This window comes from Pleurodeles waltl, chromosome 6 (genome assembly GCF_031143425.1).
Source record: "Pleurodeles waltl isolate 20211129_DDA chromosome 6, aPleWal1.hap1.20221129, whole genome shotgun sequence".
In the NCBI taxonomy this organism is placed as follows: domain Eukaryota; kingdom Metazoa; phylum Chordata; class Amphibia; order Caudata; family Salamandridae; genus Pleurodeles; species Pleurodeles waltl.
The window spans coordinates 1,132,204,043-1,132,232,037 of NC_090445.1; the positions used below are offsets into that span (position 1 = coordinate 1,132,204,043).

General features: G+C 42.8%; 1 protein-coding gene across 5 annotated transcripts in view; it reads right to left on the minus strand.

Moving 5' to 3' along the window:
- EPHB2 (EPH receptor B2) overlaps positions 1-27,995 on the minus strand; it is a 693,756-nt gene that overhangs the window by 431,595 nt on the left and 234,166 nt on the right. For all 5 annotated transcript variants that reach the window (XM_069240325.1, XM_069240322.1, XM_069240326.1 and 2 more), the window contains exon 2: positions 2,318-2,382. In XM_069240325.1, the coding sequence (XP_069096426.1) occupies positions 2,318-2,382 (65 nt within the window). The remainder of the gene's footprint in view (positions 1-2,317; positions 2,383-27,995) is intronic.

A 27,995-nucleotide genomic window follows, 5' to 3' on the forward strand; every position in this document is an offset into this window, starting at 1 on the left:
GCCTCATTAGCAAAGTGGGAAGGCAGGGTGTAAGGGAGGGGAGGAAGGGAAGTTTTTATGGTTTGCATATGGAGAATTTCCAACTCAAAGGCTGCTGAATACCAAAAAAGAAAAGCCTGACCCCACCTATTGAAGGGCGATCTTTTTTTTTTTTTTTTAGGCAACCTCTCTTCTTCAATCAAAGCGCGAAAGGTCGGGCCTAGCGAGACAGAGGAGGCCTCTGGGAGTCTATAATCCACTAGCGAACACAGGCTAAGGGAAAATGCCTGCCTGTGTCAGTGAGGGCCTCTGTCGAGCGCTTTTTTTTTTTCTGATGAAGGAGCAAGCGCAGGGGTGGGGGTGTTTTGTCTGACAGAGTTTTTAATCTCTCAGATGGAGGCCTCTCTTGATTGATTCTATTCTCATGCCAAGTAAGTTTCAGGATTTGTGTGTAAGGAGTTGTTGGCGCAAGTCCAGGCACACACTAGGGAGGGGGAAATTGGGCTTCTCGGCCAACGTGTATAAAATTAAAAGAAACATCTTCATTTTTCACTTTTTATGGCCGCTTCAGGCTCCAACTTAAAATAATGAAAGATGCTTTGCTAATTTTCTTGGTCAGACACATGAGCTAGTACAGAGTCTATCATTTTCCACTTTGGGCAGGGGCCTGGTCCTACAGATAGTCTGGAGTGGTATTCAAATGAGCGGGAGTCTGATTGACAGTCACTTTATCATTAGCTGCCAGCTCAAAGTAGCAAAGCAACCAATCAGGTCACTGCATGCGTACAAGTCGCCTCCCTGAACACCACTGGCCTTCACTGCACAACTGCCAACTTCCCCGGAATAAAATACTGACTCCGGCGTCACTAGTGCTGAAACAGCCAGGCTACAGTAAATTGCCAAATAACTGCACCAAGCTCTTCTTTGCCAGTAATCCCATCACACTACTTCCTGTATTTATTATGAATGGTTTGAGTACTTAGCTTGCAGCCAAAGTTTTTCCTGCGCACCGTTCTTTTTTAATTAGAATTGCATTTAACAAAAGGCAGCAAGAGGCATTTCTTGTAGGAAAGCCAGTGTTTCATCATTTTGAAGGCTACACAATTTGTAACAAAAAAGAATCCCACAGCCTAGTCTCCCACTTCAAGGCAGAGTTGTCTTTCCCAATATTTGAACAAGTGGGTCACACACATCTTTGTGAAAGGTATAGATCAGCAGAGGGATGTTAAATTCACACCTCCTTTGAAACTTCCCCTATGATGGAGCCACTGGGTGTGGTCCTGTCTACTGGAACCATTGAAAAATCAAAGCACTAATCAGTCATGAGCACCCCCTTCACAGGTTGCAGTCAGAAACGTTTCAGAGTGCTTCCGGGGGAAGGATATCCAGGAAGCCTTACCGTTGTCCTAAAACAAATATGTCTCAATGTCCCTTAATGAGTGGTTGAGCGTGATCAGTACTGCTAATCTGTACAGGGTGAGGAGGGAATCATTTCATGAATGCTTAGCCAATGTGATCAACCTTTTCCAATCATGCCACTGTAGGGTCAGAAAGACCTTCATGTCCTGTTTCTTGAATGAATCAGGTGGTACGGGGTGTAGTCTAGCACCAAAACTGCTAACCGTGAAACCTGGCAAAGTGCTGGTCCAGGCACTTGACTAGAAATTGTGTGCTTCTGGACAAATCACATTATCTGTCCGCCCCTTAAAAAGTCAATGAAAATATGGAAACTGTAATATGGATGTTTAATTCAAAGCAGTAAATTCCCCAGTGATGTACACGATTTTATATTGTCTCCCAACACTCCTCATCATGTCTAGTGCTCAGCTGTTCCTAAACTAGGTTTGTGCTCCATAAATAACAATACATTATGAAGGAAGGAAAAGCAAAATGTTAGCTGATGCCATTTTTAGAAGTACAGAATATGATCATTTAGGGAATAGGTGTGGGGAGGGAGAGGAAGCTGTGCAAATTGTTCTTGCTACACTGCTGCCCAGTTCCTCTCACATCCCAAGTTCACCCACTGGGATGGATAGTGCTGTTTTTACAAAGGTGGAAACCTTACGTGTAAGCCCCCTTTACTTTCAAGCCTGTCAATCTGTGTGAAACTCGATGGTTAAGTACTTTGGCACATAAAGTTTGAACGCAAACCCCATCGAGGGACAGTGGATGGTCCCAACACATCTGGGCTACATTAGTTCTTTAAGGCGGATTTGAGAATTGGAGCCTGTTCAGTCTCGATCTATCATAGACACTAAAAAACCTGCTGTGCAGCCTTTGGCAAATGTACAGTAAAGAAAAAGGGTGGATGCAAAAATACTCAGAAGAAATCACTCACCCCCGACGGCGGATGTACCGTCCAGCCCAGTTCTGCTGTTGCTGTTGTTGAGTCCATCAACGTTTCTGTAGGAAAATACACAAAACAGGACATTAGTTTCCTTACAGAGTCAGGTCGACCTTGTCATGATATCAGTAGGGTCAGGCGGGCGTTGTCTGAACAGTCTATTTCTCAACTATCATCCCTTGATCTCCAAATCAAGATGAAAAAGTACATGGTTAATTGAATGCACCAGGTAAAGGCAAATGACCAGGTCCAGGCACATCCTTATCCCCACAGAGCCCAATGGCAATGGTTCTTTAGTGGCTGCTTCAGGCAGAGCTTCCATGGATCACCACCTCTCGCCCTTAATACCACACCTTGCCTATTGTGTGGTCCCCATCCAGTGCTCAGTTTGTGTGGATGCTTTCTCGTAGGGTGCACTGGCACTCATTTGGATGCTCAGGACTTATTTTTCATCAAACTTTCATCCAAAGAGAGAAGAAAGCAAAGGAGGGGAGAAGGAGAAGTAAATGATGGCAGAACGGTAACAAAGGGAAAAGCAGAGATAAAAAAAGGATTGGAGCTACAAGCACAGAAAGTGTGGGGTGGAGGAAGAAAAAGGCAGGAGATGGAATCGAGACTGTTGCAGGGTAGATATTTCTCAATCCCAGCATCAGGAAGCACCCGTGGCTCGCTTCCAAGAAAAACATTCAGCCCTTTGAACTACTTTATTTTTTCCGAATTAAGTACTGCCCCATCCCGTGGCCTCCCTCTTGAGGTGTAGAAGGCATAATAAATGTGCTGACACTTTTGAGACTCAAGAGGAGACACTCGTGATACAGGATATTAATGTTTATAGTATATATATTTTTTAAATGCTGAACCATAAAAACATTCAATACTGAAGATTGTTTTAGACACCTCAGACTGCTACGTGTTCTATAAGAAAATTGCACGAAAACACCTTTCCAACAGCAATGTTTTCCAATAAGAGTGATAATTTTAAACTAGTAGTTCAGCTAAAAACTCCACTCGTTTCTTTACAAATCAGAATTAAGGATGTCAAGTGCTAATGCTTCCCCATTGCTACTTTATTGATTACAAGCATGTAACCTGGGGAACACAACAGATGGTATTATGAGAAATAAAATAGGCCAATCCTGTAAAACATGAATGGCAAGTGACTTCGGAGACTCAGACTATAAATGACAGTAACGAAATAACAACAGACATCCTTGACTCCAATCAGTGACAATCCTAGGACTGTACAAGGGTGCCCTGTTTCTGAAGTGCATTGATACCATCCAAATGATGGGAATGTGGGACACAAATCTACTTAACATAATTACATATAAGGGCACCCAGTTCTTAATAGTTCCAAATTTCTTCCTTGACATGCAGTAGTCTAAAGACTATGGCTCTCATTATGGCGGTCCTGCCCTGCCGCGCCGACGGTGGTGGTCAGACTGCCAACAGTGTGGCAGGCAGGACCGCCAAATTATGATTGTGGCGGTGAACTGGCTGTATCACAACCGGTTTGCGCCTGTACCGCCAGGGCTGTGGGACTTCGTGGCTGAAGGTTGACCACCTTCGACCCGGCGGTCCACTTAACACTGCCCGCGGTATATCGAGTATCCTTACCACCAGAGATTCCATGGTGGCAACCCCGCCACAATATCCCTGGTGGAAAGGATACTGGTGACAGGAATTCAAAATCCTGTCGTCACAACAGGACTCCCCCCAACCCCATCACAGGCCTCCCAAACCCCCAAGCAGCGAAGTCTCCCCCTCCCCCGTAATGATGACCCCCGATCCACGCATGCACACATCATACTTACATACATCCATGCACACATGGCCACGACTTCCCCCCCCCACATACAGGCATTCATACTCCCCCCATGCACGCATTCACATAAGCACACAGACCCTTGCACACACAAACATACATAACACCCCAACCCCTTCCATTCACACACACAACCCCATTCACGCACACAACACTCAACACCCCCACCTCCCCTGTCGGCCAATCACCTTACCTGGTGGTCACAGTAGTCTTCCGGGAGGGACCAGGGTCCATGGGGCTTGCTCCGCTACCAACACACCGCCATCACAACACCGCCACGCCGTTTACAGTATTGTAATACGGCGGGCGATGTTCTGGTGACATGGCGGTGGCGGTGGAGCAACCTCTACTAGACAGCCGACTGTCAGTACGGCTGCTGGTGGCATTACGCCCAAACTGTAGCAGTTAGCAGCCAGCATTCATAATATGGCGGTCTTCAGGCCGCCAACACTGGCGGCCATATGGCAGGCGTGAGTTCGGTGGTCTACAGAATACACCACTGAACTCATAATGAGGGCCTATGTTTTTTTAATACTCCATCCCTTTTTAGCTTTTGAAACAAGCACATACTTACTTAAGAGAGTAACAACATCTTAATGAGAAACATCTTACATAAGAAAAGCAGCATTTGGTAGAACTGTGGACATATGGATAACACTGAACCAAAGTGAACACTGTAGCATGGACATATTCTCACGTTTGGGGTTTTTGGCAAAGACAGATACATTTAAATACACAAATACATCTAGTGAGAAATATAAGCATGGAATGTACATAGGCTTAGTGGTTTTGGCTAAGCATCGTGCTTTAGTATCCACAGATGACAGTTATAATGCTTTTTGAATTCATGAAGGGATGGATTTGGGCCAATGCCTGATGTTAATACCTACAAATTCTGAAGGTGGCTCAGGGAACCTTCTTGTGACTAGAAGATTATGCCTATTTGATCTAAGATGCTTAGTTGCAGTGTATAGGGAAAGGTGATGGATAGGTAGTGGAGACTGTTAGTTCCCTAAAAATGTCCATATTTTCTTTTCTTATTACAGCTGTAGACTGACCTCTGAACGTACCTGTAATAAAATCATATCACTACTTGCTTGTAATAAGTAGTGATGTCACACTGCCATCTACTCTTCTTGTCTCTTTTATCTCTTTCCAGTAGCAAAAATGTTCTAACGAAGTAGTTCAGACCTAGGGGTAGATGCCTGCCTCGCTCGCCCCCCTGTCTAGCCCTTCCCCTGTCTCTGATCCTCCCCCAATCGCAGATCACCTCACCAGCACAATACATCCACCTTCTGTCACAAAACCTGTCCCACATACTATGACGGAGCTGTTGGGACCAGATTTTTTTTTTCAGCCGGAACATGAGCTTGTTTGCTCTAAAGCCTGATAATAACCGTAATGCAGCATTTTGTACCACTTGCACTGTTTCCAACAACTCTTTGCTGATGCCTAAGTACAGGGATTTTGCGCAATCAAGCCTTGCGCTGACCAAGGCTTTCACCACACCTCTTGGAGAGATCAGGATTACATGAAGGAGTTTGAAGAAGGAAGCAACATTAAAGAATCAACTTCTGATTATACTATAAACCTCCGCTTTTGTACTGAGTTGACGCCAAGGCAGCCCCCAAATTTTAGGTTTGCTCGGGGAATGGACAGGTTGACCTACCATCAGCAGTACTACCGCCTGCCCCTGTGTCGCCCGGAAGGCCCTCAGCTACACTACAACTGGGGTGTCATCAATGTAGATTTGAAACAGCAAGCCTCTATTACGAGTTTCTCACTATGCCTATTGGCCTATTGGTCATGAAGGACATTGTTTGCTGCTCCAGGTGCTGCACATTCCACAGAGGAGCCCCACAGTGAAGAAAGAAGACGGCGAAGAAAGAAGACGGCAGCGAAGAAAGAAAAAAATAAGTACTTTCAGAGTCATAGCTCGAGGAAGCGAAAACAGAAGTCGACATGCAGTGAAGAAAGAAGATGGCATGCAGCAACGAAAGAAGACGGCATGCCGTGACGCAGAAAGAAGATAGCAGCAAAGAAAAAAGACAGCAGCGAAGAAAGAAGACAGCATGCAGAAAGAAAAAAGAAGTACCTTCAGCATCGTAGCCAGAATAAGAACACTGGCCAGTGTCACAAGGCGACACGACGGCATGGACGGCAAAGAAGATAGCAAGAAGTTAAGAAGAGGATGTGCAGACAACGTGCTGGTCAATCAGTAGCACCTTAATTAGAGCAATGCGGGACCAAGCAAATGTTAAGTTCAGGTAAGGGGCTGTTTCTAATTTTTTTTTTTTTATCAACAAAAGATTTTGCAAGTCCGCATGTGCAGGCGAAACCTAAATATAGGGTCTTCTGATTGGCCCGGGGGGCTTGTTTTCACTTCAGACATCTCTCTCCCATGGGAGTCACTCTCCAGCAAGAACAAGCGCTCTATTTGGCTGCCAGCAATATGAAGAAAAATGCTGCTGTCAGCCATTACAGGACTCTGGGACTTAGTCCCCTGTCATAAGTTGTATAAAAAAAAAAATCAGATACAGGGTCAAAGGCCCTGTGGGGCTATCCCAGAAGGACACCCTCAGGACCATAATACACATATATTTCTTAAAATGTTGCGATTCTGCTGGAGTCCTGCGGGACTACTGTGGGATTGCAAATTGTTTTTTTTTTAAAGAATACACCTATTGACATTTTCTAGTTAGAACTATTTGGAGAGGCGGCATGCGAACCCCCTCGCTGAGCCACATGTGGGTCCCAGGGACCACATCTTGTACTATTTCATTAAAAAGAGGAGGGGATGCCCAGCTCCTATCCAAGCCTTAGGGGCCCCATCCCCCAGGACAAAAGTGTGTAGTTTTAGGGGAGGTGGTGTGTGGCTCCATTCCCCTATCCTAAATTGCCCCGGGGGCCAAATACCTTGGGACTTTACAAAAACTTAAGAGAAGGGGTGCCAAGCCCGGGGTACCCCATCCCTTCGGTACAGCTCTTGAACCCTGTCCCATACACTCCACCCCCAAAACATAGTATTGTTCATTGCCCACAGGACCACAGGTAGAGAAAGAAGTGTGCTACTACCCTACTATAGCTTTGAAAATGCTCCCCCTGAGTGGGAGCACACTTCTGTTTCCCTGCATATGCTCTTGCGGATAGGAAAACAGTGATTACTTTCAATAAGTGGGAACAAGTAACTGCTCCCACTGGGTGGCAGCAATTGTGGCTCCAGTTTGGGTGCCGGCTGTGGTTGGGTGGGACTGGGCTACCCCCTGCAACCCCCTTCGTTATATCTAGCCCAGGGAGATGGAGTCCACGAGGCGTATCTCGGCTTTGGGAGGGAGTGTAATATGCCCTATTCCCCTAATAGTAATGTATTGGGCAGGACCTCTCAAGGTTTCGGAAGAGGAGCACAAGCCACATTCACCTATAGCTAAAATATGGCTGTGGGGTATGGTGTCCTTGGGACCTATTTGGGCTAAGGTAGTGGGGCTACATGCCCTCTCTCTACTTTAATTAAAGTATGGGTTGGTTATGGTGGTCCCTGGGGGCCATTTCTGCTTGTGGAGGGGGACTGCGTGTCCCACTACCGAAATAGTATATGTTTTGGCTAACAAGGATGGGGACCCAGGGCCAATATTATCTGTATAAAATATTTGTTGTGCCCCAAGATAACTATAACTTGCACCCTCTATTTGTACTGCTAATTTCCCCGCATATTGCATAACTCATGATGTGTTATATGACATCACTGATAACATCATTGCAATACATGAAATTACATAATTTCTGGTAATACTGTGCATGGTGAGGGTGTGAATTATAGTTACCTTAGGACACGAGTTATACTTACTAGAGGTAACTACGTTGAATTTATTTATTTTTTGTTTAAAACATTACAATAGTACCGAAATTTTCACCTAATTATAACGTCATTTTATTTCCAACTATAAGGTCACTTTAACCTTTGTGTTTTCTGTGAATATTTATACATAACATGTGTGCGTTTCTACACAGTGTCCAGACACTGCTACAGAAAAATACTGGTTGAATCATCAGTTAAATGCACTCATAAATGAGACTTAATCATCTTTGAAGACACACCCAGACCAAGGCAAAGATAATAGAACTGTGTCCTGTGCTTATGCTTGTGTCAAGCAGGTGTCAACTCCACACGACATTAACTGCAAGTCTCACACTCACGTGCACTGCCCTGAACTGTCCAGATCAGGTGTGAGCAGTATACCCAGTCTTTGGTTTTCTTTCCATTTTTTTCCAAATTGAAGTCCAGCGTTCATAAATGGAAAAACACAATTACAAGGGCCAGAATGCAAAGAAATAAAACTGATTGAAGGAGTTATCCGTGGCTACCAATGTGCCACTTCTGAGGTCCATGAAAGGGTGGAAACATCCATTTGATTTTGAGAAACAAACCAGGAACGTATAGATCAAAAATGATATTTGAAGTTGCAAGGGTGTTTTGTGGCCTCTTTAAGGCCTTCTGAGGGACCACCGGCTGCCTTCTGGCTGCCTTCACTTCTTTACGCATATGCTGTACATCATTTAGAAGCCTGTGTCAATGGCCGCTCCTTGAAGTGCTACAGCAGCCCGACGAGCCCTGCTAAACCCTTGTGTCAGGTCCCTCAGTAACAGTGGAGACTGACGGCATGCATACATCACACGGCTTCTCCCCGGCTGCAGTGATGTTTGCCAGACTCCCCAGCGTGTTTTGGTTAGTTTGTCTGGGGGTATGCAGCCAATGAGCACAAACCTTGGAACGCACTCACTTTGAAACTCAAAATAAACACTGAGAGCTAGAAGGCCCTTTTACATTCTTGAGGTTTGTAAGGGATGGGGGGGGCATAGAAGGCTGCTGAACAATCACCAACCACCTCTCACAACCACTCACCGTCTCTTCTGCTGCCACATCACCCCAGGTCCTCTCCAAGTTCCTAAGTTTAATTTTCTTTCGTTAGCAGGCTTTCCCCACATGTTTCCAGGCCCGAGCTTTCTTCTTGGCAAGGTTGTTTGCCCAAAAGTACAGTTGCCAAAAGGCATTAAGTTGTCAAAGGAAAGGACAAAAAGGAGAGTCCTGCAGACAATTATCAGTGCTATAGCGCCAAGACACCTAAAGGATGAACATGGGTTTTACGAAAGTAATGTATGATTTGTTGCTAGAGCGACTGGGCCATCTTAACGAGCAAATAATATTTGCAGCATTTGATGGTGTGTGCTGGAAGATATCTGAAAATGTGGTTTGAGTGGTAAATTGCTAACAATCAAGGCTAGGTAACTAAATTAAACGTTTTGACCTGATTCAGAAAGCTATTTCCACATGTAAATTTGACTGAGATGTGCTAACAAATGGACTTTGCAGGTCACAAAAGTCACCTTTGCACTTTTTTTCCATCTACGTCTCCTAATGTTGTTTCTAGTATTCCACATAAATATCTCCTCATATGGGAGGTAAGTGGGCATTTCCAGTGCCCTGGAAGTTCACGAATACCTACGCAGGTATACATTTGTGGGTGAATGCAAACTTCTCACTGGGTCCTTCCCAGCCTTAAAACAGTCTGAAATGTACTCCTGACAAGGGCAAGGGTAAATCTTTTTCCATGGTGGCAACACCATACCTACTCTCAAAAACTGGTAGATTTGAGGAGGAAAATACTGTTACTGGGAGTAGTCAGCCGGTTAATTTTCACTTCCACTTTCTTCAACTAGCAAATACACGCATGGATATATTCTCGCTTGACAGAATGTCATTGTTAAACACTTTTCAAAATTCCACCTGAAAAGCTCCGACTAACATAACCTGGAAAAGTTGTCAGTCTGCACCCATGCAATGTAGGAAACGTGTGATTGGACATTTAAGTTTTTTTGTGAACTTCAGGCCTTTGTCATTCACTGTTCTTGGATTGCCATGGCAAGGCATCAAGGAAGCATATATGTGAGGTGGTACACTGATTTTTATTTTGAAGCTAAGGACAGCTCTCTTCTGACAGGGCTCTTTGTGAGTACACCAGGCCATGTAAACCTGGCTGGTTAAACCAACAAGCGCATTAAACATATCACAGGCAGCAAACTACAGGGCAGAATCATATATTGGTTGCCAGAACGTTGTAATTTTGTTTATGCTTTGGGCGAAATTAAATTATGTCTTCTTAATTTGTGTAATTTTAGGAAAGTTTGCTTTCCGCTTGTGCAAAATTTCCAAAATTAAGCAATTAAGGCTCTGCGTCTAAATACATGCCATTCAATAGGAACGCACCATTGTTGTGAAACTTTACCACAAATGCACAGGAACAACATAATGTGAATGGCAATTGTTTATGTTTTTGCACTTTTTTAAAATTCAAAATACGTCCTAGTATATCAAGCTAGAATAGAGAATGAAATGAAGTGTTTTTATTTTGAATAATTATGAGTAATTTCAAGTCATTTTGCTGAAATTTCACGTGTGAATTTCGCACATTTCTAATTTTCATATCAGATAAAATCATTTTTCAGGGGGAATTGAAGACTTACAAAATGAGTGAATGTATTTTGTGCCTAATTTATTTTAATGATTGCAAGTGGCTGAAACTGACACTCATTTTATGTTCCATCTCAGTTCAACAGCTAGGTAGAGAAAGGTAGAAAAGGGCTAAAGAAGGAGGACGAAATAGGAAAACAATGACAAAGGATGTAACGTGCAAGACGAGATAAAGATATAGGACTGCGGTAGTAGAAGCGGAGGCTTCAGGTGGAATCAAGCATAGGCAGCCTTGGTATTTGTTAACCCTGGCTTTCGTCATTGCCAGTAGCAGGCACCTATGAGATTCTTTTGGACCCTGAACTTAATTTTTTTTTACCAATTACAAACTACAGATGAAAACATTTACATCCTTTGTATTGCATTTTATATATTGCATGCCTCTCATGCTGTTTTGGGGAGTTTTTCGTTTAAAGTGAATTAATAAAAGCAATTTTATGACAAGACCAGAGGCTCCTATTATGCTTTCTTTTCTTGGTAAATTTTAATAGCAGCAGTCAAGACAGAAAACTAAAATCCCAAGTGGCGAACGATAGTAGCCAGAAGGAAACACGTAGTTCATAGTTAGCACCAATCACGAGCCAGATTACCCCATATTACTTATCTTGACAGTGAACAGCCCTCTTTTCTTGCTGGACTCAGTAAATATAAGTATATTTTTGGAATACTTTTGTCAATTATAGCTTATACTGACGTTTTAAAGTTTATTGGCTTAAGCCTGTTTCTGTTGTTGGCCAATTTCATTACACTCGTTTCCCCCAGTCGGCTTGTAGCCGCACCGTGCCAGAGCTCCTACCTCACGCGATATCGCTTCTTGAATCTTCGCTGTTCACCTCAGTCTGCGGTTCCCATTTTCGACGACGGTTGAGGGAAACGAAGAGCTTCTTAAGTGGCTCCGAGTTTAACTGCTTCTGACGCCTCCGTTTTTCAATTCTTCTATCCCTGCACTGAAGGCCACACTACTATTTGCCAGAAGGTTGCCTTTTGTTTTTCTCTGCCTTTTCCATGCTGGGCCCTCTCTTTTCTCCGCCCATTGGTGGTGTTGAGCTGTTTTTTCCTTCAGTTGAGGAATTTTGCCTTTTTTCCTCCGGTCTCTATTGAAAATAGAGTTTTGATAGACTGTCAGCATGGAGATTGATAGTTCTCCTATTTCACATGCACTGAATGAGGAGGAGGAGGCTATTAAAGACAATTTGAGTGACTTTATTCAAGTCTCTGTGGAGCAGGCAGTGTCTGCCTCTATAGAAATTATCAAAGAATTTGAAAAATTCAGTAATTAATTTGGTTTCCAATACGATTTTAGCCCTGTCTGTGGGGATACCGGAAAACTTTTTTTCCGAAAAAGTTCCCTAAGTGGTGCTATTGCTTGGTGAGAGTTCTTCACAGAAGGCAGAGGAGGTGGCTCCTCACAGGCCTCCCTTACGGGAGGGGATAACAACAACAAAAAATTGTCTCTCAAATGTACTTCAAAGTCCAAACATAGGTCCTCTCCTATAATTATTTTAAAAATTCTTGATACTGATGGGGACATACAAGATGCAGACTCGGACACAGGAAAGTCCAATAATGATAACGGTGACCTGTTTACGCCTCCCCCTCCAAAGAAGGCCAAATATTCTGCTCCAGAGGCTTCCAAACCTTGAATAATTACTGATACGGAAGAGGTCCCTATGTTTGACCCAAATGCTATCCATCACCCACATTCCACCAAATGGTTTCCTGTGGATCATGTTGGAAAGTATGTAGCTTCAACACGGCGCACACCTCTGGATGAACAGACCAGAGCAAAATTAAGATCAGAATGCCTTTGTCCTTCCCTGCAATCAAAAATAACTGTAACTCCTTCCATTGACCCTTCTCTTCTTACCTTCTTTACTAAGTTTGGCAAAGATTGCCACAAAGGTGTGGATAAGGTGTGGCCCACATGCCAGGACAAACTTTTAGACTTTGTGTAGCCGTTAACTCACATTTTTGATCTGGCTAAGGCAGCCAGATTGGATAATTCCCTCATTAGCCCAGTTGACTTAGTTATGGGTTCAGCGTGCCATATGTTTACTGGGTAATGCCAACTCAGCGATCACACATAAGTGCTGAAAAGGACTCCTGCTAAAAGTTTACCCCAAACTGGTGAATCTGGCCTTCACTGATCCAGGCATCTAGGCGGAAGGTCTCCTATTTGGGGACACCTTCATCAAGGAACTTAGCCATTCCAATATGTTGCAACGTTCGCTTCCCTGGACAAAACTCAACAATCCCTTAAAAAGATGTTCTCCAGTCGGGTTTTTACCAGGGCCGGCAGAGGCAGGAACCGCTTTGCTTACCGCTCATACAATCACCAGGGTTCCTGTGGCACATTCAACACCTCTTACAAAGAGTATCGACCACAGTTCTACCCACAGAGAGACCGTGGATTCCGCAACAAGGGCAACAGGAGTTCCAGATATTCCTCTCAACCCATAAAGTCGCCTTTCTGGCCTTCCTACTGTAGGAGCTCGACTTTTACTTTTTCTTCAAAAATGGCAGTCGATTACTGCGGATCCATGGGTATTAAACACTGTTCAAGGTTATGTCACCGAGCTTTACTGAGAGCTTTTTCAGTCAGTGCTTCCTAATCCTTCCTAGGTTTCTAAGGAAATGACAAAGCTAATTTTATCAGAAATCCAGACTCTTCTCCAAATTCAGGCAACTGACCCTTGTCAACTTGATTTTTCAGGTTTCATCAGTTCAGTATTCCTGGTTCAAAAGAAAAACAAAAAGATGCATCCAGTCATCTATTTGAAACATTGCAATCACTTTGTCGTTTATTGCCATTTCAAAATGGAGACCATCTTACATCTCAGAAATGTTCTCCTTCAAAGCGACTGGATGGTTCGTTTGGATCTACAGGATGCGTATCTCACCGTCCTCATGCATCTGGACTCCAGGAAGTATTTACAATTCCAATGGCTAAACCAGACTTTTCATTTCTACTCTCTTCCTTTTGGCCTCTCTTCCGCTCCATGGGGCTTCACAACGCTCACAAAACCGGTAGTAGCTTTTCTCAGGCTCAAGGAGTCAGATTGATCATTTACTTAGAAGATATTCTGATTATGAACCAGAATCTTTCTTCTCTTCAATCTCAAGCCCAATTAACATGTTCTCTTCTGTCAGACCTCGGTTTTATCATCAACCACGAAAAGTCCTCTCTAGTTCCAGTTCAGCAAATAGAATTTCTAGGTTTTCTTGTGGATTCCATCTTGGCTACTCTACATCTTCCCCCAGCAAAAGTAAAGTCCATAAAATCCGAAACTCTTCAAAGTTTACACAATTCTCTTATATACATCAGATCCCTAACAAGGGTAGTAGGGCTTCTGTCTTCTTCAGTTCAAGCCATTTTAACGGGCCCTTCAAAGACTAAAGATACGTCATCTTCAAAAGGGTCTTGCTTATTCAGACATTATTACCCTAGATCAAGACTCTCACATAGAACTGCAATGGTGGATAGACCATTTAGACGCCTGGAACGGCAGGACCTTCTTTGCATCAGCCCCAGATCTTGTATTAGAATCAGATGCAAGTTATTCGGGCTGGGGAGCCTGGTGTGGTCCAATCTCAACTGAAGGTACATGTCACTTGAGGAGTCAGACTTGCATATCAATTGTTTAGAGATGCTTGCCGGCTCCTTTTGCGTTCAAACGCTTAGCAAAAGACAGAGTTTGCTCTGTCCTACTCAGGATAGACAACATCTCAGCGGTCCACTATATCAATCATTTGGGGGACACAAAATACAAACCTTTAGCGGAACTAGCGAAGAGGTTTTGGGATTTTTGCCTCCAAAACAGAATCTCAGTTCATGCGGATTACTTACCAGGCAATCTAAACTCCGTAGCAGATTGGCATTCTCGCCATCTTCAAGATTCAGGCGATTGGAAGCTCCATCCTGAAATATTCAACATTATTCATCGGAAATGGGGCCCTTTTCAGATAGATCTATTTACTTCTCATCTCAGTGCCCAATTTCCCCAGTTCTTCAGTTGGCGGAAGGAGCATAATACTCGCCCCCAAGTCTTTCTCACTGACATAGTATAAACATGCCCATACATTTTTCAGAGTTGACCCTACGCCTTTCACCTGCTCCGCCTTTAATCATATCTACTTCTTCAGCTCTGTATTGTACAAAAGCAATACACTGTTTGTATCGCCCACGTGCCGCTAACAAAATCGTAGCACAAATCTTCTACCCACTGCTCTTTATCTTTATCAATAAGCTAATTATTGATTTGGAAAGCCATGGGTATCCGAGGAATGTTTCCTTTCTGACATATCTTCCAGAACTCAAACCACAACAAATCTACACAATATAAAAAATGACATGCAAATGATGAATGACATAAACATACCAATATATTACAAGGCACTAAAGAAGAAGTACATATCTCCAAGTAGCAAGCATTAGACTTTGTCTGAACAATCAGATCACAATGAAAAAAGCATGGTTTGCATTTCAGATGAAAATCCAGTTGAAAATAGTTTCCAACTTCTATCCAAACTGGTTCATCATTTTGTGACTTGTAGCTCTTTGCAGGTCGAAAGGTTTCAGACAAACATTGCATTTTTGCATAAGCATATTTAAATGTCATCAAAGATACTTTATGGAAGATAGCCCAAAAATGTTATTCTGTTTTCACACATAGATTAAGATCATACCAGTACTGTAATTGTAAGGTTTTAGTTAACACGTTTAGAGAAAACATATTAAACAAGAGCAAACAGTTTTCCTTGTTCTTGAAGTTTTGTGTTAGGAAGCATTTGCTTTAGTTTTTCAGAGAAAGAAATATGGAAATGAAATACATAATCCATCAGTCAGGTAAGTGGAGAGAAATTAAGTGGACTTTCAATTGTTTCCCAAAGTGGCAATGATTGCCGGACACATATAGATTCCTTTGAAAGGACTGCGCCACTGTGGATACAACTCCTGCTAAAGAATGAGCCAATGGTTCTTTTTGTGAAAACAAGAGGCCTCAAGCCGGAATATGACTTGGCTGTGGGGGAGTACAGCTGCCCCCATAGACCAAAAGGTTTTGAGCCAGACAAGTTAAATCACCAAGGAGCATTACCTTGTGTGCTAAGCAGGCCAGTTTAAATAATATTCTGGCAAAAACAGGAAGCCCACAAATTCTGCCAGGGACAGGCGTAACATGGTCACATTTGCAGCTACCAAACACCAGCACAGATTTTAAAAGCTTTTGAGAGAAAACTAATATGTACCGTAGGGTAGCCCATCCAGTGTCTAGGCACACCAAGAGCAGTGTTCGATAATAGTTCTTTAATTTAGGGTGGAGATGTAAAATCTAAAGTTAACTAGATAGATAGATAGATAGATAGATAGATAGATAGATAGATAGATAGATAGATAGATAGATAGATAGATAGATAGATAGATAGATAGATAGATAGATAGATAGATAGATAGATAGATAGATCCTAATATTAGATTTTGCGTTCACAGTCCAAGGAAAGGTCCAGTGACTTTTCATTAGGCTCCAAGTCTGGAGGATGCCTTCAATAGCCAACTCATTCAAACACTGCCCTAAACATTTTTGGGGGACTGAATTTTAGGAGATCGAGAGCTAGAAATTACTCCATGGCCCGGAGATATCTCTTCACAAAATCAGTGACATCCACAGATGACAGCCCTTAAAATAATAGGTTGGTATTAGCTTACTGGTGTGTCTGGGGTTTTTTGACACTGAAAATAACCCCGTCAAATCAACACACTTAAAACAGATAGAGGTGGAACACAAGCACTGTAGGATCCGACTGTCAGCCCTGGTTGTCTGTCTTAAGTGAGAGACTGGAAGGGAACTGGCAGCAACAAGGTTATCAATACTCAAGGGTACTGGAAAATCAAGAGGGCAAGGATGTGGTGTTTTGTGTGTAAATATCGATTTGCCATGCTCACCATGCAATCCAACATCCACTGTTAGTTTGCCGATTTTGACAATTAGGGTCTGATTATGACCTTGGTGGAGGGGATTACTCTGTCCCAAATGTGACGGATATCCCGCCCGCCGTGTTACAAGTTTCATAGGATACAATGGAACTTGTAATATGGCGGGCGGGATATCTGCCACATTTGGGGCAGAGTAATCCCCTTTGCCAAGGTCTGAATCAGGCCCTTAATGTTTCTGTCCAAAACAAATCAAAATGGATTACAATTGTTGGACAAGTGCTACAACACCATACCAGATACTGTAAAACTTTCTCTCATCACATTTTAGCTGCTGTTGCTAAAATTCGGCATTAAAGTGCTTCTAATTTAAATGGGATGGTCTAAAATATTGTGCTAAAATTCAAATATTGTTATAATAATGCCACAGAACGTGTAGCATAAGGTGCCTTTGCTTGCCATATAATTTGCCTACTGCATAATTTGGCCTGCACTATCACGTTACTCAAGTGGCTCTGGCAATACCCTGAAGTTATATTGAAGTCCACTAGAATTATGCAATTGTGCGGCTACTGCGCTTTTTGCATAGTTATAGATTTGCTGAATCTGCCATATACTCATCCACTGCATGATCTGCAGATTTTAACAAAAAAATATTTCTACCAAATGGCTTAAAAGTGACTAAAAGCGCAGCAATGCTTGTTGCCACCTAGTAAAAGCCACTTTGCGAAGGCTTCCTGGTCATCTTTTGCTTGCTTATTGCTACATTTAGGTATTAAACTGGTAGCAAAAAGGTTAAACTCATGCCCAGACAGTGTTAAAAAGAGTAAAAATGTCAGAATAATGAAATAATACTATCACAAAATGTGCCACACATTGCTGCATAATTTGTCTCTTCATGCTGCACCACTTACTCAATGCTGCTGAATATTTTTGCCCTCCCCGCCACATAATTCCATTGACCCTGGTTATATTGAACCCATCTATATAGAAGGTTATGTAGACTGACATTTTTCCATTGACTTTTATAATATTATTCTATTTATATGATAGAAAATAGTTGAAAATGGATTTCCTCTAAACTGCACTGCAGTTGACGTATATGACTAGGAGAGCCTTGAGACAAGGCTTTAAGTGGAATGAGTCCTGCTGGTACTCACCACAGGAAGTTCTAAAAAGCAGGTGCTGAGACAGGTCCCAATCGGGATCTCCATTTTTGCCCTCACCCTACCATAAGTTGCCAAGATTTCAGAGTACTTATGGGTGCTTATTTCCAAGATTTCTATGAACTTAGCAGTGACATTCTACAGCAAATATGTGACATTTTAAGTGACGTGTATCTTTTACTGTTTGTAATACAATCAACGACTTGCACAGTCAAAGTGCTTAAGTAGTTCCAGAGTGGGATCTCCTAGCAGTATAAGTAGGCAAGTTATTATTCTATACTCCGCCAACCAGGGTTCTATCTGTTTCTCGCTGGTTACACATAAAGACATCTGCAGACAGATTGCATTAACCTATTGACTTCCACAATGCAAAACAATGCAACCCCCACCCATATATTGAACTCACATCGTTCATTTAAAGTGTTTGTTATTTGATAGCTCATTTAAAGTGAAAGACCAACAAAAATACAGGCTGAATTATTTCGTCCCTGTTGTCCATGTTTTTGCCTCACCCACCTCTAACACTGTCTCAGTTTAGTGCTCTACTGCTGAACTTATCTGTGCCACTCAGAAGTGGCTGGTAGGACAGGCTAAGACTCAGGCAGCAGAGAACTTCTTGGATCCGGACCGTGCTGAGAGGCTCTGAATTCAGACTGTATGCTGCCATTAAAAAATGTACTATCCTGAGTGCAGCATGCACTACTGACAGGCCCTAGTGGAGCCATGGTCACACTAACATCAGCTCTGCTCGGAGGGAAAATCTGTGGTAGCTGAGGGCAGATGCTCTCGGCCTTCGCATCAGACTGCTAATAATTGCGGGTGGACATGCGAGTGTGCTGATTGGCTTATAGGAATGCAGTGCTGCTTATAATGTTGGTCCCAGGAGCTATAAGAAGCTTGACTAAAGCATTATAGTGTGGTGATGAGGCTACCAGCACTACAATGCGTTAGTCTAACCCCTGATGCGTGGTACTTGGCAGGGCTACCCTAGGGGTAAAAAAAAACCTTAACTAGACGGCATACTCAAAGGCCTTCACTGCCTGTGATGTAAAAGTAACTTTAAAGAGACTTGTTACACTTCTTTCATAATCTCATTTCAGAATTGAAGATTTTTTTAATATTTTATACACAGAAACTGTTGTTTATTTATCTTATGGACCTAACAGTCACTGCCAAGGCTAATAGTCCTGGCTTGTTGTAGTTGTAATGTTACTAGTTGTGTTAAATATCTGGATGCAAGCAGCATAATACCAGTCGGGCAGCACACTATGCTAAGCACAAGTTTTTAGTTTACCTGTTTTAAGCCATGCCCTTAATTACGTCGGCCACGCCCCTTTGGGATACCCACCTCCTCCAACCCCTCAGTTTTTTCATCCCACTTAAAGCCCTGCTTGTGAGAAACTGCTGATGGTTTACCAACCACCTGAGGAGCACATTCACAAGACAAACGAGCAAACGTGGTGGCCGCAGCTAAGAAATATATCAAAAACTTTTCCGTTCTGCCCGTGCTTTACAGTTTATTTTGTGCAAGGGCAACATTCCTCAAACGCCCCCCACCCTCCAGACCTGCGCGCTGCACACCTTCCCCGGATACATGCGGGCTTTCCGTTGCCACTCATGTCAAGCCGACACCTTTCACCAGCACTAAAATCCAAACCAAAATATATCCCCACAAAGTAACTATACAGGACATTTCCTGGTGTTCCGGGATATCGGACGCCGCCAGGCTACAGCCACTGGATTTGTCGGTATTCTATAGTCGCAAGTAATGGGAACTTAGATTCATTTTGGCAGCTAGCAACATCTGGAAGAACAGAAAGCCACGGGAAAGGTGCCAGCCAGAATATAGTTCACCTAACGGATTTCTAACGGCTGCGGCTCAGTCCTGCGAAAGCACTTTATGTCCCATCTCTGCTGAGAGGTATTGTGTTTCTGTTTCTATTACGCGTATGATTTATGGACCTACTCGACCGGAAGTCACCAAAGCGTGTAGTTGCCGCGTGTTCGTCTCCCCACACCACCAGCAGCATAATGGAGGGCGAAACATGTCGGTGGGGAGGGGGAGTGTTCACCTTAAACGGGTCGATTCAATGACAATTTAACAAACAAACCAGTTCTCGTCAAAGTCCTGCACCTCCAAAATTTAAGTGCAATAAAGACGAACAAGGGTCTGTCTGTCCTTTGTTTGACAAACTGTTTCATAGGGCACTAGCAGTGGCATGCGTCACATTTTGCTTCCCACTTCGGACTATAAGAGATGAAACTGCCCATGACCAAGTATAATGGTAAAACAATTTTTTTGCCTTTACAATAGTAGTGGAGGCTGAGAAGCAAGATTGGACCAGTACACCGTAAAACGTATTTTGCAGACACAGATTCAAAAACTGTTAAACTGATATATAATTCATCAGCTCTTACATTTCTCCATTAAAGACTTCACACTGCTTTAATACAGTTTACAACCAGAGCGAATGGGATTATGCCATTCTGTAGTTGCAGCATTTTCCATATAGTTACCTATTTTTCCCCATTAGCCATATAACCCATTTGCTGCATACTTGGCAGATTTCATCACAAAACGAAATTGTTTCTAACTCATACGAATCAAAAGTTACTTAACAAAAGCTGCATCAGGTGGGAGACACAGCAAACCCTTTGAAAAGGCTATCTGGTCAAATTTCACTTCCAAACTGCTGAATAAAGATGTTAAATCGGTACCAATGAGTGGCAAATTTACAGAAACAGTACTGTTAGCTACTCACATGAAAATATAATGAATAATGCTGCTACAGATTATGCAGCACCGTGAAGCACAATTTGCCTTTTCATGCTGCACAAGTTTGTCAAGCATCCACTGCCACAAATGTGGCCCTCCACTGCCACATAATTATAGTGACCGTATCTCTAATGTGCTAGAAACAAAAGGATGGCCTATCGAATGATTAAGACTGTGTTGATCTGTAGGCCAAAGATTCATAAAGCTTTGGAGATATTTAGTTCTGCAGTGTGTGCCAAAAAGTCCATTTTGCTTATTCGCCAATGCTCGGATCAGGGAACGCTAAGTAATGTAAAATGATGACTGATGCCCCAAACTGTCACACGTTTTGTACACTTCATGCTAAGGGTTCAAAACATCATAGGACACGAAATGTCTATGAATGGAGCTACCAGATTCGATAGATTTTTTTCTGCCTGAGGATACCTTCTATGCCTGAGGCTCTGACCATTCAGATGAGGGGACTGCAAGTGGGAGGCAGCTTGGATTTCAATGAGGTGCAGTGAATGGTGAGGATTCGTGGATTCAGCACATGGGCTGCTGGTTGCTGAACCACAATATTGCACCAAGATGAGGTCAAAGAGGGGCGAGTGCCTGCAAATAATTTTCTAGTACACAGATGGTGTATCAAAGGACCCTGTTCAATGTTCCAGCAGAAAGAGACATGTACTGCTGGTAATAACAATTGGCTATGGAGTGACAGGGAGCACTGGTGAACTGTCAGTATGCCAACACTGTACAGCTGGAACCAGTCTACTGGGAAGTTCCAGGGTCCTTGTACCGTGGGCAGGCTAGGCCAGTGAAGAACTTGATACTTTCCTTGCTAGGAATGGCCTCACTACCCTATTGTTGTTTCAATAAAATAATGCATATTTTACATGCATAAAAAGGTTTTCATAAAGTGTTTAGGTGACAATGTAACATTGTAGCCGCATGTGATATCAGTACTTTTGGAGTAGTGATTTGTTCTTGTCAGCTTCCCAAATAGTAATAATAAAGTGCAAGCACATAGCTGAAAAGCTTGTTATTTAAAAACTCACTAAAAGGCCACATTTGTGATGTTTCTTAATTTTAATGTTTTATTGCAAGCACATGGAGGCCAGTCCACTGCTATCTACTGAGAATGAAATATTTAGTGCATAATCAACTTTTGAAAAGCTTCCTGAATTGGGTTATATTGGACTCCAGTGACTCCGCCCCTCTCCTTCTCTGGCCTTCGAGGTGCCTGTCTGGCCAGCTTGAGGTCCCTGGTTTTCCTGTTGGCCAGTCCATGCAAGTCATAGGTTGATGTTTCATTTTAGAAGCAGGGAGATGGTTCTGGGCAAACAATGTCTTAAATGTTTAAGTACTGAAAGCTGGATTTATTAGCATAAGATACAAGGGCATAGGATCACAGAAGATGTTTTGGGTGTTCCAACCTCCCTAAAAATTGTATTTTGTAGTAAATAGTTGAGTACAAGTGCTTTCAGTTGGGTATGGCGAAGTGTCCGTCGTATTTCAACTACGAGGTTTACATAAACAGTGTCAAAACACACACACACTCCCTCTCTCATCTCTGTTTTGAAGGCATTAAAAATGTTGGTTCATTTGAAAAATAATGTGCTTTAAGCACTCCTGACAATGTTTACTGCCCTTAAGCCCCTATTCACACCCTGCCTCTCATCTGAATGCTTTCACAATATTTCAGCGTGATTGTTAGAAAATATGAAGTTCACCCCCACCCCTTCCTACTGACAAAGCTACGTCCCTTATACGGTAGCATGAAAGTAAACTGAGGCAACTGTATTTTTCCAAGGAGCATGTCCTACCTAGTCTACTCTTTCACAGCAAGTACAAGCAAGCATTTGCAATGCAATGGGTTTCGCATTTGCTCAAGTTAGAGATAATAGCGTTGTAAACCCCTACCCGTACTTTTCTAGCCACATAAATTGAAAATGAAAAGTAAAAGTTTCACATAAGCAAGACGATTGAAAGCGCTACTGCCGCCATTAGCATCAGCGTGAAGGAGACACACAAAAGGAAAAAGAAGTTTGCTTGCAGTCAAACGTATTGGCAGAAGTGCAATTAGCCATGTAACAGGGTCGATGTTCAGGGCGGTAACCAAACCACCAAAGCGTTTACCAACGATAACAAAGGATTTTTGAAGGGCAAGCCCATGAACGAGTGATAGTGGTCGGCGTGGTTAAAAGCCCAAATAGACAACAACATGTCGGAGAAGGAGCGGTTGCGCACTGCTATGCTGGACCTAAAAGTGTAGGGGGTGGGGATAGTCAACCAAGCCTGTGGACTGGAGCTATGGGAACCTTCCCTTCACTCCACAACAAAGATTTCATGGCTGTCAGCTGCTCAACGTGTGCCTGCACGGGGAATGCCATAAAGTAGTCAGTGCCAGTCCATAAGAGACAGGGAAGCCGAGGGAAGCCTGCCACGGGGCTCCCAGGAGCCATGTGTCTGCTGGTAGCACCTCCACTGCACAAGTACTAGGGGATGGCACTGTGACTGGCGTTACAGTGATGCCCTGGGCCCTAATGCAAACAAACAAGGAAAACCATGCCCTGCCCCTTCCCCTCAACAGTTAAAGATACACCTGATCGGTGCCACTCGCCCCCTGCTGCTTCAACTGCTAATGCAGTAGGCCACTGTACCACGGCATCTGCTGAACCAATAATAACCAAGCTGTCAATCAACCCCTTGTAGGATTCCTGTATCTTCTAACAGAAAATACCTCTTGCTTTGGGGAGCTTTGTCATTCTAATTTCATGCACCATTTTGTCTCATATTATGCATAGTCTCTAAACCGTTCCATCACCAGGTATTCCACTTGGAATGACCTTCACACATTCTTCCAAATCTGCAACTCAATTTACGATTAATTTATTGTCTTTCACTTCTTAGTGATAGTATAATAGTTAAGTGTTCTAACTATACGTTTAATTACTATGATCTTTCTATTTTATTTTATGGAAAATGCAAGTAGAGCTCCGTTTTTGAGAGAATCTAGACTCGTGTAAAACAGGTAAAATGTGACGACAAGCATTTCTATTGGAATAACAAAACAGACTCCAGATTTTCTGTTGACACTTGGTGGTGTCCTGAAAAATTGTGCTTTGTTTCAATGGCCCCTAAGGTTTTAAACAACAGTCAGATCATTTTAGAGTAAAGTCCCCCTATTGCTCCCTCCTTCATTGGCAGCAATGGCTGTCTACTGCAGAATAAACTGTCCTCGCTGCGCTCACTACTAACTATAGTAGCACCAAAAGACCCACTGTGGTACTGAGCACTTCACAAATGCAGTCAGTCTACAAACACGGCCTGCATCTTATCTAATAATACACTTAAGAAGGCGTCTGCACATGAAGATTATCTGATATAGACCTGCCCTCTGTCCCTAGAGCCCTTACCTCGACAATTGGCATGTATCCGGTGCAAATGTGTCAATCACTTGTACGAAAAATGCATTTTGAATCTTACTTTTGCAGCTCCAATTTACTGTTCAGTGAGCCATTCTCTTCGAACCTGTAAAAGACCTCAGAGAATTGAGCAGCTTCCGAATGTTCTGGCAGGGCTGGTTCTGGCCTTAATCTTTAGGCCGCACATAACAAATACTATTAGCAGGATATGAGGCCATCCATGTTTTGAAAAAGACAGTTTGCTTTGTGGCAAGTGATTTGTCATGTTCAATATATGTCCTATTTTATAATTAGGTATTCTGGTATTTTTTTACATTTCCCTCTGTACTTATCCATATTTTTTGATAATTTTATTTGTATTTATCCAGATTTATTTTGGGTTTTGTTAAAAAATAAGCTGAAACAAGTACATCTTCACATGTATTTAACTAATAAATTTACACTGATACTTGAACATCTGACAGATTTCAAAGACATTAATACCCATTAATAGCAAACCAACAGACTTGTATAAACGTTATTTTAGATTTTAGTGTCGACAGCTGTTTAAGCCTCATTAAAACGTTTTCTCGCTCTTTATTAAACTCCCTTTACCTGCCAGTCTGCACAGTTATTGGCCTGGCAGTCATGACTCCAAGCATTTACAATCACTCAAAAACCAAACGATTTACTGCTTTTTATCCACATTTAAAAACAAAACCCAGTCGGGAAAATAGACAGTTTTCTGTCTATATGTATCTGTGAAAATCAGGAAAAACTGAAGCCATGATTATAATGCACCAGTTTGCTTTGCACCAGGGCTACAAAGCGAGACACATATCTCTTGAAAGCTATTTTCTCCTGACCGCCTTTTGTCGCGCCGCAGACTGGGTTCTCTCAAAGATGGCCGCCAGTGGTTGTTTGTGAACGACTTGTCTCTGAAAGCGCTGACGGCGAGGATTCCCTCTGTTGATTGTCATATCCAGTATATAAGATAAATCAATAAGCGTGGGGTTTGGATGGCTAATCGCAGTAATTTGCCTTTGCTGCGTCGTGAGGGGCCTTATCAAAAGACAAGGTTCCTGGCCAACGCTCTGCCGCAGTTGGCTGGTGCACGAGCGCACAGAGCTGGGCCCCTGCCTGAGAGACACCTCCTGGTCCCAGAGGAGCTTTCAATGATAAGTGCCTGTTCTTTTGGCTTAGAGGATGCTCTTAGTAAGCAACTTTCTGCCAAGAATTGGGCCGTTTTAATAATAGGCATTAACAGCAGGAAACCCTGCAGTTTGCTATAAACTGCCGAATAACTAAGCTGCCCCCAACATCTCTTCCCTCCCTACAGCGGTTCGCCTCAATATAAAGTGAATAAGGCATTGACTAAAGAAATCAATGTTGCATTTATTTATTTTATAGGATATTTATTTCACAATGTGTTGTAAAATGCTTTTCATCCTTTAGCTTGCACTACAGTACACAAAGATAGTCTGTATTGGTTGTTTTTCCCAACTGGTCTTCTACACAACAGCTAATCTTGAAATATTTTTTCTGGCAATGAGGCAGTCCCGCTGCACGTCTAGGTCTGGTCCAAACCCAAAAAAAGCGTACTTTCCCAGGCAATACAGGCTGTGCTTTAAGAGCAAATCAAAACTGACATTGCAGGGTTAGTTTCTCTCAAACAGTGTCATTTAGTTATATCTAGTGGCAGTGCTTAATTTGTAAATAAAAATGTGCCGGTGCACAAAGTCCTCCTCTTAAATACGCGGCTGCTGCAATGAAATGTGTGAACATGGAATACTAAGGCAGCATAATCCTGAAGCCATCTCGGGCCTCTTCAATCCATTTACAGCCACTCCCTGCCCCTTCAGCTCACTCTTGCAGCTTTCTGCTTTCTCCCATTGTGAAGCTTTTTTGTTTTTCTCTTCCTCTGTCTTTCCCATATGGGTCTTTTGATCACAGTAAATGCTTAAGGCAGAAAAATAAGTTCCGGCCCTCAAAAATAAGTGCTGGTGCTCTGTACCAGAAACACCAAGCATAAATTAAGCACTGTCTAGTGGTAGGGATTGTTAACCCTTTTTTGCTATCTCTCAGATAAGAGCTCTCTGACTACCGATCCTCTAAAAGTATGGCTACTTTAAGTTTTACTAGCTTTAAACCTACTACCAATCCTTAATTATTTACATGTTGCAATTTCAAGCTTTATAATGTTAAATAAGATAGGTGCAATGGCAGTGCGTTAAAGGTTGTCCAATGTAACTTTCTGTGTTGTCATAGGAAGGCTCAGCTGGTGGATTAAGGGACATGTTTAAGAGCCCTTAACACCAGCTTAGCCAACATAGCATCATTTGTTTACGCTAAGGCACGCTAAAGTGGCTTTTCTGTTGTGCCATATTTACAAAGTGGTGCAAAGTATGCATTGCACCACTTTGTAACCCCCTTGCGCCATGTTATGCCTGTGCCTGGAAGGCGTTCTGGCACTAGGGGGGCCGCAAAAATGGCTCAGTGAAATATTTCTGTCATTTTTAACACCTGCTCAGAGTAGGCGTTAAAATGACTCTCCCATAGTAACCTATGGGCCTCCTTGCACTTTGCTGCTAGGCCAGCCTATTGTCTACACCAACTTGGGCAGATTGTGAGCACACTAATGAGCACACACAGAGCTTATGGGGAGCAGGGAAACATAGGCCAAACCTGGTGTCTCTGTGGAGGCCACTGTGTGTGTCTGCTCTGTTTCTTGATCTGGTGGGTGAGTTTGGAGGTAGGAGAGGGCCAACTGGAGCACTGGCACAGAGGAATGGGTGGTGGGCTGAGAATTTAATTGCCTGGCCAAGCGATGAGTGTGGGGCCAGACTGCGTTCTTACTTTCCTTCGCCCAAGCAGAAGACTAGACCAATCCAAGAGCCTTGTGGAAGGGATAGAGTTCTAATCTTGAGTAGGACTGCTTTCCAGTTTTCTTTCTGGTTTCTTCGTTGTCTGCAATAAATTTTCCCACTAAGGCGTCGAGAAAGCAAATCTTTACAACTTTTTACAGCACCTTAGCCGGTGAGGCTCTCAGTTATGGACGGAGACTTGTGATTGGTTCTGCCATTTTGTAATTATTTTACTTTGTATTACATCCCTATGTTTAAGCACAGCTCTAAGTCTTTAAGTGGGGCAGGGGTGGGTCCTGGCAGTGCTCAGCGCCATCAGTAATTGAAAACAGACATTGACAAGGATCTCTGCCCTATGTTTGTCCTAAACATTACCAGTAAATACACTGCTCAACAATGTCTGCAAGAGCCCTTAATGCGATCATCCAGCTCAGTCATGCAGAGCCTGTTGCATTTCACTTTACTTATCTAGTTCCTAAGAGTTCCTAAGCGGTTTTGTTTTTTTAGAAGAGTTCCTGCAGTTTGTTTTTTCAAAAGTCTTCTATACAGCCTCCATGTGTTTCCCTGAGTTCAGGGTATGCGGATGGGTGTTCATGATGGGCCACAATTGAGGCCTCTGGTGTTGAGGGTGTAGAAAGTGCGTGTTTTTGACACGCCATGATAAATTGGTGCTCAGCATACATGCTCATCCAGTCCTTGACTTCTCTGCAGAGACCAAAGAGCAATGTGACAATTGTAGTTACCATTTTTATGTGAAAGCATCTGAAGAACGCATCCAGCTGGACAGCCCAAAGGAGAGGAAAATGCAGCTTTTGTGTGTCTCTATGAGACCGGGGCTGGTGAAGCGGAGGAGACAAAATAAATTATATGCAAGGGATAGTGAACATCAAGGGAAGGAGAGGAAGTGTAAGACATGTAGATGGAGGGCCTTCAGAAGGAGGCGTGAGCAGAAAGAGTGTAAGTGACTAACACAGAGAGGGAGATTGCAGAGGAAAGTGAAGGGAGGAATGGGAGTTGTTATTCATTTATGTGATTTCGAGTAAAAATCGGTGCTAGCGAACACTGGATAATCCCAAAAGTCTGAGTTGTTTTATGCATAAACATTTGTTGTTCTGTGATGTATTTCGATTTACTCTATACTATGTGATTTATTTGATAATGAGTGTCAGTTTCATATTTGATAGGGAGTGGGTATCT